We start from the raw sequence: 16175 nt of genomic DNA, 5'->3' as shown, positions 1-16175 counted from the left end.
ATCATCAATGTCAGTGTGTGCCATTGTGTGGGGTTTGTTTAAAGACTTGTGCAAGTGCATCAGACGGCCCAATTTTCAATTGTGTAATATTACAAATAATATACAATACGAGATTGAAATAAAGATTTATAATGTTTTTCTTTGTTTTTTTTTCGGGCCACCAGATTTCATTTTCGGGCCACCAAAAATTGAAAATCAATGATTTTGGTGGCCCGATCGGGCCACTGAAAAAAAAAGTTAGTGTCGAGCCTAAACGTACGCGCCATGTCGTGGCAACTTTCATAACGATCCCAACGAACATTCCTTTGAGAAGGTTCCTGATACCATTCCTGTGCATTCCACTGTTTCGGCGTGTATGTGAACACATTTGGGACTAACAGGGTTTACTAAAATCCCACCACTCCACCACAGAGTCACCGCAGTAGACGTTAGATGAGCGCTGTCGCTCCGCGGCACTTGTTTTATTTCTGTAATACTGTTTATTATAAGTAAATCTCATCCAAAGGTAGGCTGGAAGTGGAACAGAATGTCCAAGGAACAATAAAAAAATTTAAAAAAAACAACTCATTTCATTGTTTGTGCGCAGCGGCGTGCATGCAGCGTACGTGTGTGTTGCAGGGAAGCATTTGAACGGCATTTACAGGAAATTATCAGTAATAATAGGCGAGAGAGAATACAGAAACATTAAGACTTTAGTAGTAAATACATTTTGTGTCTATTTACCATCGTTTTATTATTGAAACGTTCCAAGTGCTTGTGCTCACTCATATCCTCATTTATCAATATCCATTAACCAGAAAAAGGCCCTCATAGGGACTGTCATCCTATTTTCAGGGTTAATTCATAATCTAAAAAATTCCATCATTATTATCAGTGTTCCTAAGACCTTCATTAGTCATGTCGTCAGGAGTGTATAATATAGACTGTACACTATCTATATTATCAGGAGTGTATAATATAGACTATACACTATCTATATTATCAGGAGTGTATAATATAGACTATACACTATCTATATTATCAGGAGTGTATAATATAGACTATACACTATCTATATTATCAGGAGTGTATAATATAGACTATACACTATCTATATTATCAGGAGTGTATAATATAGACTATACACTATCTATGTTATCAGGAGTGTATAATATAGACTATACACTATCTATGTTATCAGGAGTGTATAATATAGACTATACACTATCTATATTATCAGGTGTGTATAATATAGACTATACACTATCTATATTATCAGGAGTGTATAATATAGACTATACATAATACACTATCTATATTATCAGGAGTCTATAATGACAAATTCTATTTACACTCTTGATCTGATATTATACACTCCTGAGTGATGTCGCCCCCACGCGTGGGTTTTTCTAATGGCTGTGTTGATTCTGCAGGGTTCTGATCCTTACCTGCGGACAGTTAGAGGTCAGCTGCAGATGAGGCGTGCCACGCTTAACCAGGAAATGAACAAAGAGCTGATGCTGAAGGATGGGGCACAGAAGATGTACAGGTGAGCTGACTTGAGACAATTCCTCTTGCTGCAAAGATTTCTGCCAAGTTTGTGTAAACAGTATACTCGCTCTTTTAGCACGAGAATATTTATTAGTTATCAGTACGTCAAACTGAAGTGCGTGCGTGCCTGCGTGTAGTGTGCGTGTGTGCGTGTAGTGTGTGTGTGTGCGTGTGTGTGTGTGTGTGTCAGTGAGATCACGGGCTAATAATACATGTATTAAGAGATATTAAGAGTATTAACAGATTAGCAGATTAGATATTAATTAATGGAACTGAGCTACACTCATAGCACTCCCCACAGTGTTTATGCTTGTACAGTATTAATAAGGGAAGGCCCATGATCAGGTAGCCATCAGCAACTAATGATCTTACATGATTTCACCAGATCTTACACCAAGGTGTTTCATTAGTAGACTTGTCAAATTTCAGACATTACCATGTATAGGTATAGGTCACTATAGTTGATGCTTGGCACTAGTGTTAATTTTCTTCTTTAAGTTTCCATCATCGGCAACATATAACAATATTTTGGATTACATTCACAGTGTGATGAGGAACAAGAAGTCGAGAGAGAGTCTCAATGTAGAGCTGATATTTGCCAACTCTAACTTACAAGTTTTGAGAGACGAACTGGCAGATATTAACAGTGATGTCGTTGTCTACCAGAGTGACAGGTACACGCAGTAACTTCTCGGGGAGGAGGGGGGTAATGATAGGAAATGTCTGTGGTTTATAGAATATCAACATGGTAGATGAAGCACTAGGGTGTGCGTGTGTGGATGTGTGTGTGTGTGTGGATGTGTGTGTGTGTGTGTGTGTGTGGATGTGTGTGTGTGTGTGTGTGTGCGTGTGTGTGTGTGTGTGTTCACGTGCGTGTGTGTGTGTGTGTGTGTGCGTGCGTGTGTGCATGCGCGTGTGTGTGCGCGCGTGTGCGTGTGTGTGCGCGCGTGTGTGTGTGTGCATGTGTTGTGTGTGTGTGTGTGCGCATGCGTGTTCGTGTGTGTGCGCATGCGTGTTCGTGTGCGTATGCGTGCACGTGTGTAGTTAGAAAATCAATTAGAATTGGGAAAACTAGAGACTCAAGACGGAAGTTAAGGTAAGGCGATCAAGTTTATTGCTACATCCAATAATTGATGCATATTCACAGCTGTGAGCTGGCAGCATGTAGATATGGATGAGTGGGTGATGCAGTGAAGTGAAAAGTGCGACACCTTTGTTCATAACTACAACAATATCTCGTTCCTTTGTTTTAGCACTAGCCCTAGTATGCCGATGGTTCCACTTGCGCTGAAGGAAACACAAACAGTAGACTTCACACAAGCGCTCAACGTGAGTTCATACACCTCTCTATAATCCGGGATATCGATGCTTACTGTACGTAACCTTCAAAGAGCACTGTCATGTTGGCATTAGAGCGATGGTGGTTAGAGGAAGATAATTATCTAAATAAGTGGGGTATAAATAAATAATAATGCCTGAGGAGTGTGTTGTTGCTCTCGTCCTTGTGCTAGCTGCATGGTTGTATAGCAGTTTTGTTTCACAGGATTTGATCAGAGACCATTACCACGAAGAACCTGAGAGCTATGAGGAGCAGATCAATGAACTCAATGAAATTAGACAGGTATGCTGTAGTCGCGCTGGCTGCAGGTAATTATTCTTGTGTGTCAGAAGCTTGTGCAGTAAGAATTAAATACTCGTTTGTGCTGTCACTAACAGTGCTAAGATTACCACGCAAAAATTAGAAACCCAATGCTTCCAGGCTGTCCGAACACCCATGAAGAATTCGCACGGTATAGGACTTCTCTTTGAATACTACAACCTGCTATATTTCATAGAGCAACGATTCTACAGTGATGAACTCGGTCTGAGGTTGCTATTTAATTGGTAAGTGTTAAGTATTGACAAACTTATCACATTGTGTCTCAAAGGGTGTGACTATGACTACATTTATTTTTACTAATACATATGCTTTTACTTCTGCATTAAATTGTAGGTGTTTTTAGTTAGAGTTATGCACTGGAGCAATGACTAGTTCATTAGCCTCTGACACAGGCCGTATTTACAGGTATGATTCATTAACGGGAGCACCGGCTAGCCAAAAGTCACTTGCATTTGAGAAAGGTTGCCTTATGTTTAACATTGCTGCTATCTACAGCCAAATTGCAGCAAAACAGGTATAGTGTACTCTTATTACAGATTATATTGTTTTGGTTGCATGAGGAGTTTGAGACTCAACTGACAGCTGAGTGCATAATAAAAAAAAGTTATAAATTTGGCATAGTTTAACCTGGTATGAACAAATTTTGGCTTTTGTCCGCTAGATGGCTACATTCGCGGGAATTCGACTGTTCTACTTTTCTGACATCACCCCACTGCTAAAATTATCGCCCGTATTAAGGCCTATTTATCGTCATTATATCTACAAATATGGGTGGATTTAACAAATATGGATAAGCCTATGTTGGTGTTCGACACACGGGCTATACATTGAGATCAGTGGCGTGGGGTTGATGCTCACCGCGGCGAAGATTACCGCGTCAGAAAATCGGCCTATCCTCTCTTATAATATAGATATGATTTAATTTAACAGAACCTTTGCTGTACTGAGGGGCTGGAGGCTGCAGTAGACAACTTCCAGAGAGCAGCAGGGGCACTGAAATATCTGCGAGAAAACTTTAGCTTTGCTCCATCATCGGATATGAAGGCGGACACCCTGGATATGCTGATACCCATAATGCTGGTGAGCTCCCATCTAATTGTTGAAATACTTGGCGAAACACCATCTTTGTTATAATCTTTGAATGGTGCTGCATCATAGTCGTCACAGTGCCATGCTTTTATTATATTTATTTTATATTTGTATAAAATAATTATATTTATATTATATTTAGTAGCTCATCGGACGAAGTCAGATGCAGCTTTGTAGAATCGCATGATTGTCCGTCCGTGCGTCCGTCCGTCAACAGTTGGGCACAAATCTTAACCGCTCGACGTACGGTGACGATATTCGGGACGTGGTGGGGGGTGATGGGGGGATCGTGAAAAGAACTCGGGATGACCAATTTGGGGGTCAAGGGTCAAAGGTCAAGATGTGTCAACGGAGGGGGAATATTCCCTCCTTAACTTAAGGTATAGGGAGGAAATGCAGAATTGCAGCACAAATCTAAACGGCTCGACCTAGGGTCGTGATAGTCGGTGTATAGCATCATGGTAGAAAAAGCCATCACTGTGCCGAAATTGGAGGTCACAGGTCAAAGGGCAGTGGGAGAAAGGTCAGATATCAGACATTTTCTGAGGACATGGCCTAACGGACAGAGTGAAAAACTTTTTTGTTTCAGCACTGACCTACCATTTTTATCACTTTATTAAAAGGACCATGAAATGTGCTTTGCGAAGAGTAAGTGTCTGATAACCTTTTGACCCTCAAGAGGAGGGTTAAACATGGATTTGTTGACTGTTAACAAAGGACTGAACTGCTTTTGCTATTATTAGAGCCCATACCTGTTTGGATGTGAGGCTACATTTGCAGTTCAATTGCAAAGACAAAAGTTTGTTGAACAAGGTTTACACTCCTTAAATCATATTATTTTCTAAAGCAGTCTGTATATTAATAGCACCCTGAATGCTCGCGTGGCTACCGGGCATCCGAAATGTAGGCAAAAACCGGGGGGGGGCAACCCATTACTCATGCATGGGGGTGAACTGGCACTTTTCTAATAAACATGCACACCTGCAATGCAGATGTGTTTAATTTATTACTCACAGCGGAGCGAATTTGTCGCCTGCCTGATTTTAGCTTGTAAATTTTAGCAACTCAATGGAATTAGGTTATCTCTACTTTCTTGACTCATCACCAATGCACGAAGGGCGATGCCATCTTTGATTATTGATTACACTTGCACGGGCCATCTCGCGGCAACTATAGGCCTAGTGATACATTATGACACGAATATATAAGACAGTCGAGCAGGTATGAAGTAGGATGCATTGTTAGGGTTTAGTTTTAGTGTTAATACCTATGCTACACAGTTTTGATGATGACGTAGCCGGTTTAGCGATAGAACAGGCTTTCAACCTTTTGCAGAAACGAAAGCGAGTACAGTAGAGCAGCAGACCTCAGATGAGCACTGTCGCTAATGCGGCACTTGTATTATTAAGTAATTATTAATTAATTAATAATTAATTAATTATTTGCGAGACATCCCTCTTTATCATTTCATTGCCGCATTTACTTCCCTCTACGTCTCTATGTCGCAATGTGGAACTTTCAACTGTGACTATGGTTTTGCAACATTACACTTTCCGATCACCAGGTACCCGATGGGTCATGTACCACAGCCTGTCAGCGTGCTATCCCAGCATGCACTGGCGGAGAACGGGTCGCAGGGGCGACCGCCGCAGCCTCCGACGGCCGGACCGCAGTACATAGGTACGTCACCATGCCCCGCCCGCCCCGCCTGCCACGTCCAGCCGTCGCTGGTGTGCTGACGCATGCTCACACTCTGACTCCTCATGCAAGTTTTCCTTGTTAAATAAATATAAATTATAAGTAAAATAAAAAAAATACTTAAAAAAGTAAGTAAAGTAAAGTAAGTAGTTTGATAGTTTAAAGTAAATATGTATAGTGTACACATATGACAAATTTCGTTCGTCTGTTGAAAAATCTTTTTAACGTGGTTGGACGGTTGAGTTTTTTTTTTACGGTGATTATGATTATTTATAAACTGGAATCTATAAAAAGAAACTAAAATAAATTAATGCAAGTGCCTTTTGATGTGGAGGTGCAAAGTTGTTGTTGTGGCAGTTGTGTATCTGTTCCCTAAATCCGTTTGTTGTCTGTTGTTGATATTTCATAAATGCTGATACCTGTCATTTTTTACAGGGTATCCAGTGGTGAACTACTCACAGTCACAACCACTGCAGCAGCCTGCTCACATACAAGCAGCCCAGCAGCAACAGCAGCAGCAGCAACAACATCAGAGTTTAATGATATGATAGCAGTCTGCCAGTCTCTTCTCACGAAGGCTGGATTATTATCGATAATGGTTATTTTAGGCCCATACTCTTACCTGAAGAAAAGAATGCATGGGACAGGAACATAAAGATGCAAATGTGAAATTTGGTAACGTCGCTACTGCTTGTATTTCAGGCTCAAGCTAATGAGTGCTGCTTTTTGAAGCAAACTCTCGGCATTGAACAAGTGCTGGACTTTCATTTGCTTGTGGCGATCGCTCGGGAAGCGGCAATGGTTAGTGTTAACTGTTTGTCGTCTTCATAGTACTTTCTACCACTGTGAGAGGTGTCCTCAAGCAAAAAGCCGCTGCAAACTAGATACTTAATTTGCTTACTCGGAGAATAATTGTCGTAGTTTATGCAAGAAATTTGAAAATGATGATGATGATGATTGATTGTAGTGAGCGAAATAATTCCTGTTTCTACAGGTTTCAAACAAGTTCTCTGCCATTCATCGTTCAACAGCTGAGTCTACTGTGAAAGATTTGGTGCCACCCTCGTGGATGATGATGGCGAATGTGAAAGCAGAGTATTATAGAGCTCTATCACACTTATACATGGCTAAAGCTATTCTTTCTTACAAAGGTCTGTTGCACCATATCTCGTTGTTTCGAAGCATTTCATGTACATGAATGTATGTGTGTAGTGTTACATACTATACTTCATAATTGATTTGAATTTTAGGACTATCCCAGTATCATAGTGAGGCTAGCAGTATAAATATGAAAGTTTTGACGTGGTTCAGCTCAGTTTTTGTGTAGTTAATGACCAGTTAACAGTGCAATAGGTAAAAATGTTGCAATGATGCAATTTATTACACTTCCAAACGTTCTAGTTTTAATAAAGGGACATGCCTTAGCTCTTAGTAAGTCGGTATGTGTAGGTACTAAATACCTATACGACGAAAGCAGAGAGTCGTGTCGTCATATACGTCAGGCTATGTATGGCCTTGTGTGACCACGTGACCTCATTCTCACACATAGGTAAAAAATCAATATTCAATTTATGTGCAGATTCTGAGCTACATAGTTTAGTGATGGCACTGACTCAGGCCTGTGAGGCAAACCATGATGGTATCAGTGGAAATTACCTGCCACCCAAAGACACGGCTGACATTTATAATATAGGTAAGTGGCCATTTCATGTACCTCATATGAAAATTGAACAATTATTGTTACACAGAAGAGAAGTTCACTTGTTCCACCTGTTTTTAGTTCGCCTTGACATCGTCAAGATGAGCTATTGCCATGGAGTGTCATTCATCTGTCCGTCAACATTTGGCTACGATCAACGATAACTCAAGAACCGTTTGACCCACGTGTTTCAAATTGAATACAGTTGTTACTCCTATAAGAAAGATTTGAACTTCCTATTTTGGAGCACGCCAGTCGACCTACTTTTGAGCCACGCTCATTTTTTGGCAAAAATGAAAATGGCCATATAAATTCAATCGATTTTGTTAAATTTTGGTATGTGAATGTGTAAGGCTAGCCCCAAAACAGTTGTTACTCCTATGGGAGAGATAACAACGTCCTATTACGTTTATTTCGTCTAACTGGTTAACAACTCTACAATCATACCTATATACGTGTAATATGGTTTTAGATTCCTCGTTACAGTAATTTGGCTGGAATATTTTATTGTTTATATTTGCGCGATATTCGAAAACCAAAATGGCGATCATTTAGGCTTAGCGCCATCTCTCGTCAAGATTTCAGACTTTCAGATCTGAAGCATTTATTTTCGCATCAAAACTTATCCATATATCATTATCAAGAGTATATAATGGGAGATATGCTATATAATGGGAGTTCTCCCATAATATATACTTTTGCTTTATATATCCCCCCTCCCTCTTCTATCACACCCAAGGTGAGCTACAGTAGGTAGTATGGTGACTGAGGTGGTCTCATACTCGTCAGTAAATAACATGTTATAATTTACATCCATTTGCACTTGCCCACTCGTGCTTCGTTCCCAGCAGTACAGTATGCGAGCAGTATCTACTGCACGAAAATTAAATTAAAATTAAATACGTTAGATAAATGGCTAGTAAGTGGCTGCATAGAGTAACGTGTGTGCATCTGCAGAGAATAATACAGGGTGTTGCACTGTTTGTTAAATCTAATAGCAAATAGTACAGAGCGTCCATACTGTAATGTGTGTGCATCTGTAGAGAATATAACTGGTGTTGCACTGTTTGTTAAATCTAATAGCAAATAGTACAGAGCGTTCATTCTGTAATGTGTGCGCATCGTGTTACAGCGAAAGCGCACTACCGGGAGGCGACCATACTTGCCGAGGAAAGCCTGAGACTGCACAAGCTGTGTCGACAGCTGCACAGCGCCACCTGTCTGCAGGCACTGCTGCAGCATATGCACGCCCGCTGCCTCGACAGCTACGCAGACATGGAGGAGGAGGATGACTTCTCGGAAGTTGTCAGCGTTCCGGCGATCGCAGGTGAGGTCCTAGCTTGACTTTTAATTTAATTATATTATATAATATTAATTAATTTTATTTTAATTTAATTAAAAAAATGTTTATAAGTGAGTTTTACTGGAAAGTGGAAAGTGTAGAGTATGTACATGGTTTTGTCGAACATTGGATAAAGGCTACAGGCGATTAAGCATTTGCAGTATGTGAGTCTTTGGCTCAGATAAACTCGCTGTCGTGGCCCACAGTGTGCTTTCTCTTCTAGTTGCTATCAGGAAACTTGATATGCATTTATTCACTTTTCCCACAGATTTTAATGGGTATTAATTAATGCAGTGTTCGTAACTCTATGGACCTTTTACATATGGTGTCATAATTGAATGATAGTTTGTGTAAATATAGATTGTATGATTATACTTGTATGAGCTGTAATGATGAAAGAAACTGTCTAGCATTTTCATAAATGCAGTCTCTTTTTCTATAGCACATTCCATGTCCAAGGTTGCAGCAACACCTCCACAGCTCTCTCAATTTAAAGTATACGATATATTCCGAAAACTGGTAAGTGTGCCAATTTTACGAAAGAGCGGCTGTGTGTGACAATGCTTTGCAAGATATTGCTGATAATTCAGTGTACATAAGACTTAAGCGTTCTGTAAATGTGTCAAGTTTAGTGCCTATAATAATTGAAGGCAACAAACAAGAAAAAAAAACAATGAAAATAAATCGTGAAATCTTCTTGCAAATTCCAACTTGTTATATTTTCTCTCAATCTATTAGGGTTTAAAAACTTTAAAGTGAATATAGAAAGCAGACTCCAAATTACAATGCTTCAAAACACATCTGGTTCATGCAAGGAACCTGCAAATCCTAATTCTTTAGACATCATAGTCTTGAACTTGTTTCATTTTCTGCTGCTTTCCGACCAGGGTCCGTTACTGCTCTTCAATGCAACCAATAGCTGGTCTGAACCCAGGACTGTGATTTTGAGTCGGGAGACAGCCGACCAAAACTTTGGCTTCAGCGTTGTCAAGAGCTCTCCTGTGCATCTGTCAAGTGTGGATGTTGGTGGAATAGCAGACGTAAGTACCTCAATCTCTTGTATCCTAAATTAACATTTATATTTGGATCACAGGTATGTTTTAATATGTATTCTCATTTTTAGCTCGTCTGACATAGTCAGATGCAGCTTGTAGAATCGCATGAGCGTGCGTCCGTCCGTGTGTGCGTGCGTCCGTGCGTCCGTGTGTCTGTCAACAGTTGGGCACAAATCTAAACGGCTCGACGTACGGTCACGATATTCGGGACGTGGCGGGGTGATCCGAAAACGAGTTGGTATGTCGAAGCTGGGTGGGGGGGGTGTCAAAGGTCAAAGGTCAAGAGGTGTAAAAGAAGGGGGAACATTCTCTCCTTAACTTTAGGTATAGGGAGGAAATATGCAGAATTGCGGCACAAATCTAAACGGCTCGACCTAGGCTCGTGATAGTCGGTGTATAGCATCATGGTAGGAAAAGCCATCACTGTGCCGAAATTGGAGGTCACAGGTCAAAGGTTAATGGGGCACAGGGCAGATTTTAGACATTTTCTGAGGACATGGTCTGACGGAGCGATTGAAAAACTTTTTTGTTTCAGCGGTGACCTAGCATTTTTATGGCTTTATTGAAAGGACCATGAAATGTACTTTCTGCTGACATGCGAAGAGTAAGTGTCGGATAACCTTTTGACCCTCAAGAGGAGGGTTAAACATGGATTCCTGAACTGCCTCAATGATGTCACAGTGTTCTCATATTCATGGCACATCCATAATCTGGAAAGCCAATATGCCTTGATAGCCGAACGGCTACAGCACAGGATTACGGCTCAAAGGTCCTTGGATCGAATCCCATCAGATTTTTTATTATTTACCTGTTTTCTGTATTTTTCTATCTTTATAAATTTAACTATTTCTTTCTAATTAAGGTAAATATTTACATGATTTATTTACAACAATTTCATAACAACAAATAATTTTTACAACAATTAAATTATTATTTTTTTTAATAGGGTTAGGGTTAGGGTTGGAGTTTCAGGCACGCGATTTGTATCAACCAATGGGATTTGGGAGGTATGCAGAATGCAGAAGGTTGCTGAAATGATGTGTACGCAACTGCGTATCTGCATATCTGCGCCTAACAAAGGTGTCACTACGCACGACTTAAATGTTTCGTTTATAACCGTAGCAACAGACCTCAGATGAGCCCAGACGCTCTGCGGCTCTTGTTCGTATTAGAAGTGCATGATATTAGAGAGTAATTCTGGTAATATCATGCATTATTCATATGTATGCTGAATTGTTACTTAGAAATAATGGGTAGCAACACTCGTCATTGTGATAGGAAGCGCCTGAAATTTGCTGAGTTAGGATAACTGGCACAGATGATTTCATGACGGTAAAAATCTGTCAAACTTGTAATAAATATCTACATTTTTCACACAGTTTGGAGGCCTCAAAACAGGGGATCGAATAGTGGGAGTCGCAGAAACTGATACAAAGTGGTCTCGACACAATGAGGTTATTGACCTGCTGAAGGCCTGCGGAGATGTCCTTATTATCAGTAAGAATAATTAGTGTATTTTAGCATTTAATCTCGTTGTGAAGTGTCACCACGTATCCTGTAAAGGTCTTGTTCAGTACATGTTCTCATTGTTGCTGATCAAGCCATGAGTAATATCACGAAGCCGACGGGGTTCTATACATCGTCACTGCTACTTGACAATCCTCCTGATGTCATCATAATTGTTTATTCTGCATAGAGGTAGTAATCACTATTTCTTTGACAATCTCAAGATGTTATCGTGATCTCTACGCATACGTTAACGTAAGCATTTGCTGAGCAAATCCAGAGGTGTCATCCTGGTCTTTGTTGTCAGAATCATCGTAAGTTGTCATGACATCCTAAATCAAAAATATAACTTTTAAAATGGAGTGTTGTGCAATAATTATGACATTTTGGACTCATGTTAGTTGTTTGTCATAACTATTTATGATGTTCCTGACATCGTGCTTCTGATTGTCAAGCACATGAGAATGCCATTATGTGTTAAGATATATCTACATGTCATTACTGGAGCTGATCAAGTGAGTCTCGTGTGAGATATCAATGTAAATACTAAGCACAATTTCACATGATTACTATAGATACCAGAAGCTGGAGATGTCATCACATTTGATATGAAAAAAATCCAAAGATGCCATCAATATTGCAGAATCTTTCGCATGGCCATCATGATATCCATTCATGTTTTAAAAATGGCCATGCCCTGTGTTGAATCAGAAATGACTATAGACACATAGAGTAATCTTTTGCTATTCATTATGGTGGTCTCTGTACACAAAATGTTATAACACTCATGGATGAGTTACTCATGAGTTTTAGTAGTAGAAGTACTAATTTTTTTGTGATAAAATTGCAATGGTATTCCAATACTAATTGAGATATGCACTATCTGTGAGCATTTTCTGTGAACACGTTAGACAAGCATGCTTCTATTTTAGGAGTTGTATCACCAGCCAAGGATACCGTGGATGCTAAGCCAGTCACCAGCACATCAGTCAGTCTGCCTGTCACTCCAGTTAGCAAGCCAAGTGGGATTAATTCGGATTCCCGGTCGTTTAAGCATGCGAGCATCTTTACACTGGCAGGACTCAAGAAGCTGTCTCGGAAAGAGAAAGGACACCCACACATGTCGTCGCACAATTTTAAGACGCTATAGATGGACTCTACGTCTTACTGGCAATGGATAGATATGCGAATCAAAATTGCTGACGTGAGGAAGCAATTGGTGATTTATTCTCATTCATTCCCATTCTAGCAGTGATGCAGATCTAGATGACATTCTTAGTAGAGATATGCGACACCGTTGATGTACGATGACCAGAACTTTGTTAATCCATCGAAGCATACGTCGCGAATTAAGGGTGCGACTATTGTGATTTTCATGTGATATTTTTATTAAACAGCTGCCTCGAAATGTTATGTAAATACGTCTGGTTTAGTGATGCTATAAGTCATTAGTGTGTGTGTTTTTTAACCAAACATTTGAAAGCTAAAGGAAACATTCATTAAATGACAGGGGATGAAAGTTTTAATTACTGTTACATTTCTTTTTATTGAAATCAGATCACATAGAGCTGGTGTGTGATTAACCTCTACTTCACATACTACCACTACTTAAAAAGAAGTTGTCCATACTGGCCGCACTGTGATCGGTGACTCTTTGGTTTCCTTATTATTATATATTTATGAATTGTAACAACATATATCAATCTAGCGAATGCATTTTACTGCATAATATTTGCATATAATCCTATTAATTGAGAAATGGTTGTAGACATTGTTTTTAGTTAGATTTTTTATCTTTTTCCTCTGGGAAAAAATACTGCTTTCATTGCTGCAGTTATTATCAAGTCCACATACTGCCTATTGCCACCTAGTGCCTCGAAAGTGTTTTGGTGCCACGAGAAGTCTTGATTTTACTCTAATTGCAACTGTATTAGAATGTTCCTCTCGAGTGTAGAGTAATGTAATCTCATGTCTCCGTAGAGTAAGAGTGAGTCAAATTTTTGGTTGTATCAAACGTGCAATGAGTATTGAAGCAACGTAGGTCATTCATATCACTGTTATGCAATAGGTTTTGGTTGAGTAGATAATATACAGTATTACATCTATGTTTAGGATTATAATATAAGCCAATCAAGTTTTAAATTATTTATTTCCATGTTTGTTTTAGTGTATAGCGCCATAACAGTATTACTTATATTGTGTATTCTTTTCGTGGTGTTGTCATGTTATCATATTACTAAGCTACATAGTCTACTTTTTATTGATCTTGAGTGAGTATAACGTATAATTAATCGAATTTCGGGCCAACTGTTTATTTTATCTACGTCATCTTCTACGTTCTTTCTGACTCATGCATTCCAGCTCTAAATTTTCATAAGATTACACGATTTAATATCATTATCAATAACTTACACAAGCTCGTACTTACTATTGTATCCATAGTTATATAAACACGGATGTTTCATATTTATCATGTTTACCAATCATCTAAAGAATAGATTTATTTTTGCAGTGTAATGAAACATTCTCATCCCACCTTTCCTAAGAAAACTTCCTAGCAGGATATCTAGATACATATGTGTATCTCTCCTTTTTATATAATTTCAAATGATTGGGTTGTGTTTGATTTAGTTTTATTGACAATTATTTCATTAATAAATGCGTACGTATGTGTAAATATTACATTGCTGTATTTCTTACACGATATCTGAAGTGGCGCATCCAGGATTTCCATGAGTGGGTGGAAAACAGACGGGGGTTATAGGGGGCCTCCCCTCGGAAATTTTGAAAATGTAGATAGCAGGAGATGGTGTTTGAGGCACTTTTGAGCCATATACAGCCTTCATTCTGACTACGACAGTTCTCTTTTTAGCTCATCTGATATAGTCAGATGCAGCTTGTAGAATCGCATGATCGTCCGTCCGTCCGAGCGTCCGTCCGTCCGTCCGTCAACAGTTGGGCACAAATCTTAACCGCTCGACGTACGGTCACGATATTCAGGACGTGGGGGGGTAATCCGAAAACGAGTTAGGATGTCGAAGCTGGGGGTCAAAGCGTCTAAAGGTCAAGAGCTGTAAGAAGAAGGGAAGATCACTCCCTTACTCTAAGATATAGCGAGAATGCAGCAATATGCGCACAAATCTATAAACGCTCGACTAGGCTCGCGTATAGTTGTGTGATAGCATCATGTAGAAAAGCCATCACCGTGCTGAAATTGGAGCGTCACAGGTCAATGCGGCACAGGGAATTCTTAGACATTTTCTGAGGACATATGTGACGCGAGCCGATGTGAGCAAAACTTTTTGTTTCAGCGGTGAACCTAAGCATTTTTATGAGCTTTATGAAAGACCATGAAGTATGCTTTCCACTGACATGCGCATAGAGTACATGTCGGATAACCTTTTGACCCTCAAGAGGAGGGTTAAACACTTGCATTTGTTGATGTTAACAAAGACTGAACTGCCCCTTTTGCTATTATTAAAGCCCAACCTGCCTGTCATGTGAGGCTACAGTCTGCACAGATTAATTGCCAAAGCAAATGTTTGTTGAACAAGCGTTTAGCCTCCTAAAATCATATGAATTTCTCTAAACAAGTGTCTATTACCACCCGTGCCCCCTAGGGCCTGAAGCTAAATGATGAATCAGTGAATGCTCGGCATGCAGGCAACAAACACAGCCAGCCTGGCTTGGCACGCCCTCTCTAATCACTAATTGTGTCTGCGCCAACCTGCAATGCCACCTGTTAACTCACAGCTGAGCAACTGCTCTGAATATACTTACTTGGATTTTAGCCTGTACCTAACGTGGCATTTCAGACGATAGCCATCTTTTGATATGATTATCACCTTTCACGCGCCATTCTTCACCAAAACTATAGCCTATTTAAATTAGATTTTATTCTTATGTAACTGTTAACGAAATAATAATAACTAGCCTACCATATAATATATAAATATTTACTTCTCCATCTTGCAATCTTAACATATATCATTAATCTTTGCGTGCGTAATCCATTTACCAGCTTTGCTGCGAACATAAAGCTGTTACCATAGAAATATTAAGACAACTATATATTAGACTTTTCTATGACGGCCTTACACTCAGGCCATAGCGAAGAAAGCATTATGAGGCAGACATAAAAGCATCATCGCCGGGTTTTATTTTTTTTTATATAATTAAGAGAGAGAAAGTCTTAAGATGAGGGGCGAACGGGGGGTACAATTCCCACTTTTCAGCCAAAAAACACCCATATCCAGTTCCCAGTAAAATAAAAAGTCCCAATCCAGCTTCAGGAAATTACTGTAAGACTATTCAGAGAAATCAGAGCTTTAGTTTTCAACCACTACATAAAATACTAATATTTACATAGTATATTATCTGCCCATAATTAATAAAAAAAATTAAAAAAAAAATATTTAAAAAATATTACGCAAAATTGAAATTCCAACGAATTGACACAATTTTCAGCATCCCAACAATCTTTAGATGAGTTTTCCCACGTCACGATGGACTCTATTCCGTATCACGAAAATTTATCTGACATTTCCAGTTCCAGTAATTATAAAATGCCCAATCCCGCGTCCTCAAACAATACCC

General features: G+C 39.5%; 1 protein-coding gene across 1 annotated transcript in view; it reads left to right on the top strand.

Annotated features, from left to right (window-relative positions):
• The window catches only part of LOC106806371 (rhophilin-1-like), a 24607-nt gene extending 10346 nt beyond the window's left edge, over positions 1-14261 (top strand). Inside the window, exons 2-16 of the mRNA XM_014808291.1 lie at positions 1413-1528; positions 2076-2204; positions 2784-2859; positions 3074-3151; positions 3290-3414; positions 3596-3704; positions 4121-4270; positions 6680-6778; positions 6972-7128; positions 7557-7670; positions 8809-9003; positions 9461-9537; positions 9906-10058; positions 11453-11570; positions 12512-14261. Coding sequence (XP_014663777.1) covers positions 1413-1528; positions 2076-2204; positions 2784-2859; positions 3074-3151; positions 3290-3414; positions 3596-3704; positions 4121-4270; positions 6680-6778; positions 6972-7128; positions 7557-7670; positions 8809-9003; positions 9461-9537; positions 9906-10058; positions 11453-11570; positions 12512-12729 — 1914 coding nt within the window. The 3' untranslated portion in view covers positions 12730-14261. The remainder of the gene's footprint in view (positions 1-1412; positions 1529-2075; positions 2205-2783; positions 2860-3073; positions 3152-3289; positions 3415-3595; positions 3705-4120; positions 4271-6679; positions 6779-6971; positions 7129-7556; positions 7671-8808; positions 9004-9460; positions 9538-9905; positions 10059-11452; positions 11571-12511) is intronic.
• Positions 14262-16175: the final 1914 nt, after the last annotated feature.

Source organism: Priapulus caudatus, unplaced genomic scaffold (genome assembly GCF_000485595.1).
Source record: "Priapulus caudatus unplaced genomic scaffold, Priapulus_caudatus-5.0.1 Scaffold156, whole genome shotgun sequence".
Classification (NCBI taxonomy): domain Eukaryota; kingdom Metazoa; phylum Priapulida; class Priapulimorpha; order Priapulimorphida; family Priapulidae; genus Priapulus; species Priapulus caudatus.
The sequence above is the reverse complement of the archived record's forward strand: the minus strand, read 5'-3'. Positions and strand labels throughout refer to the sequence as shown.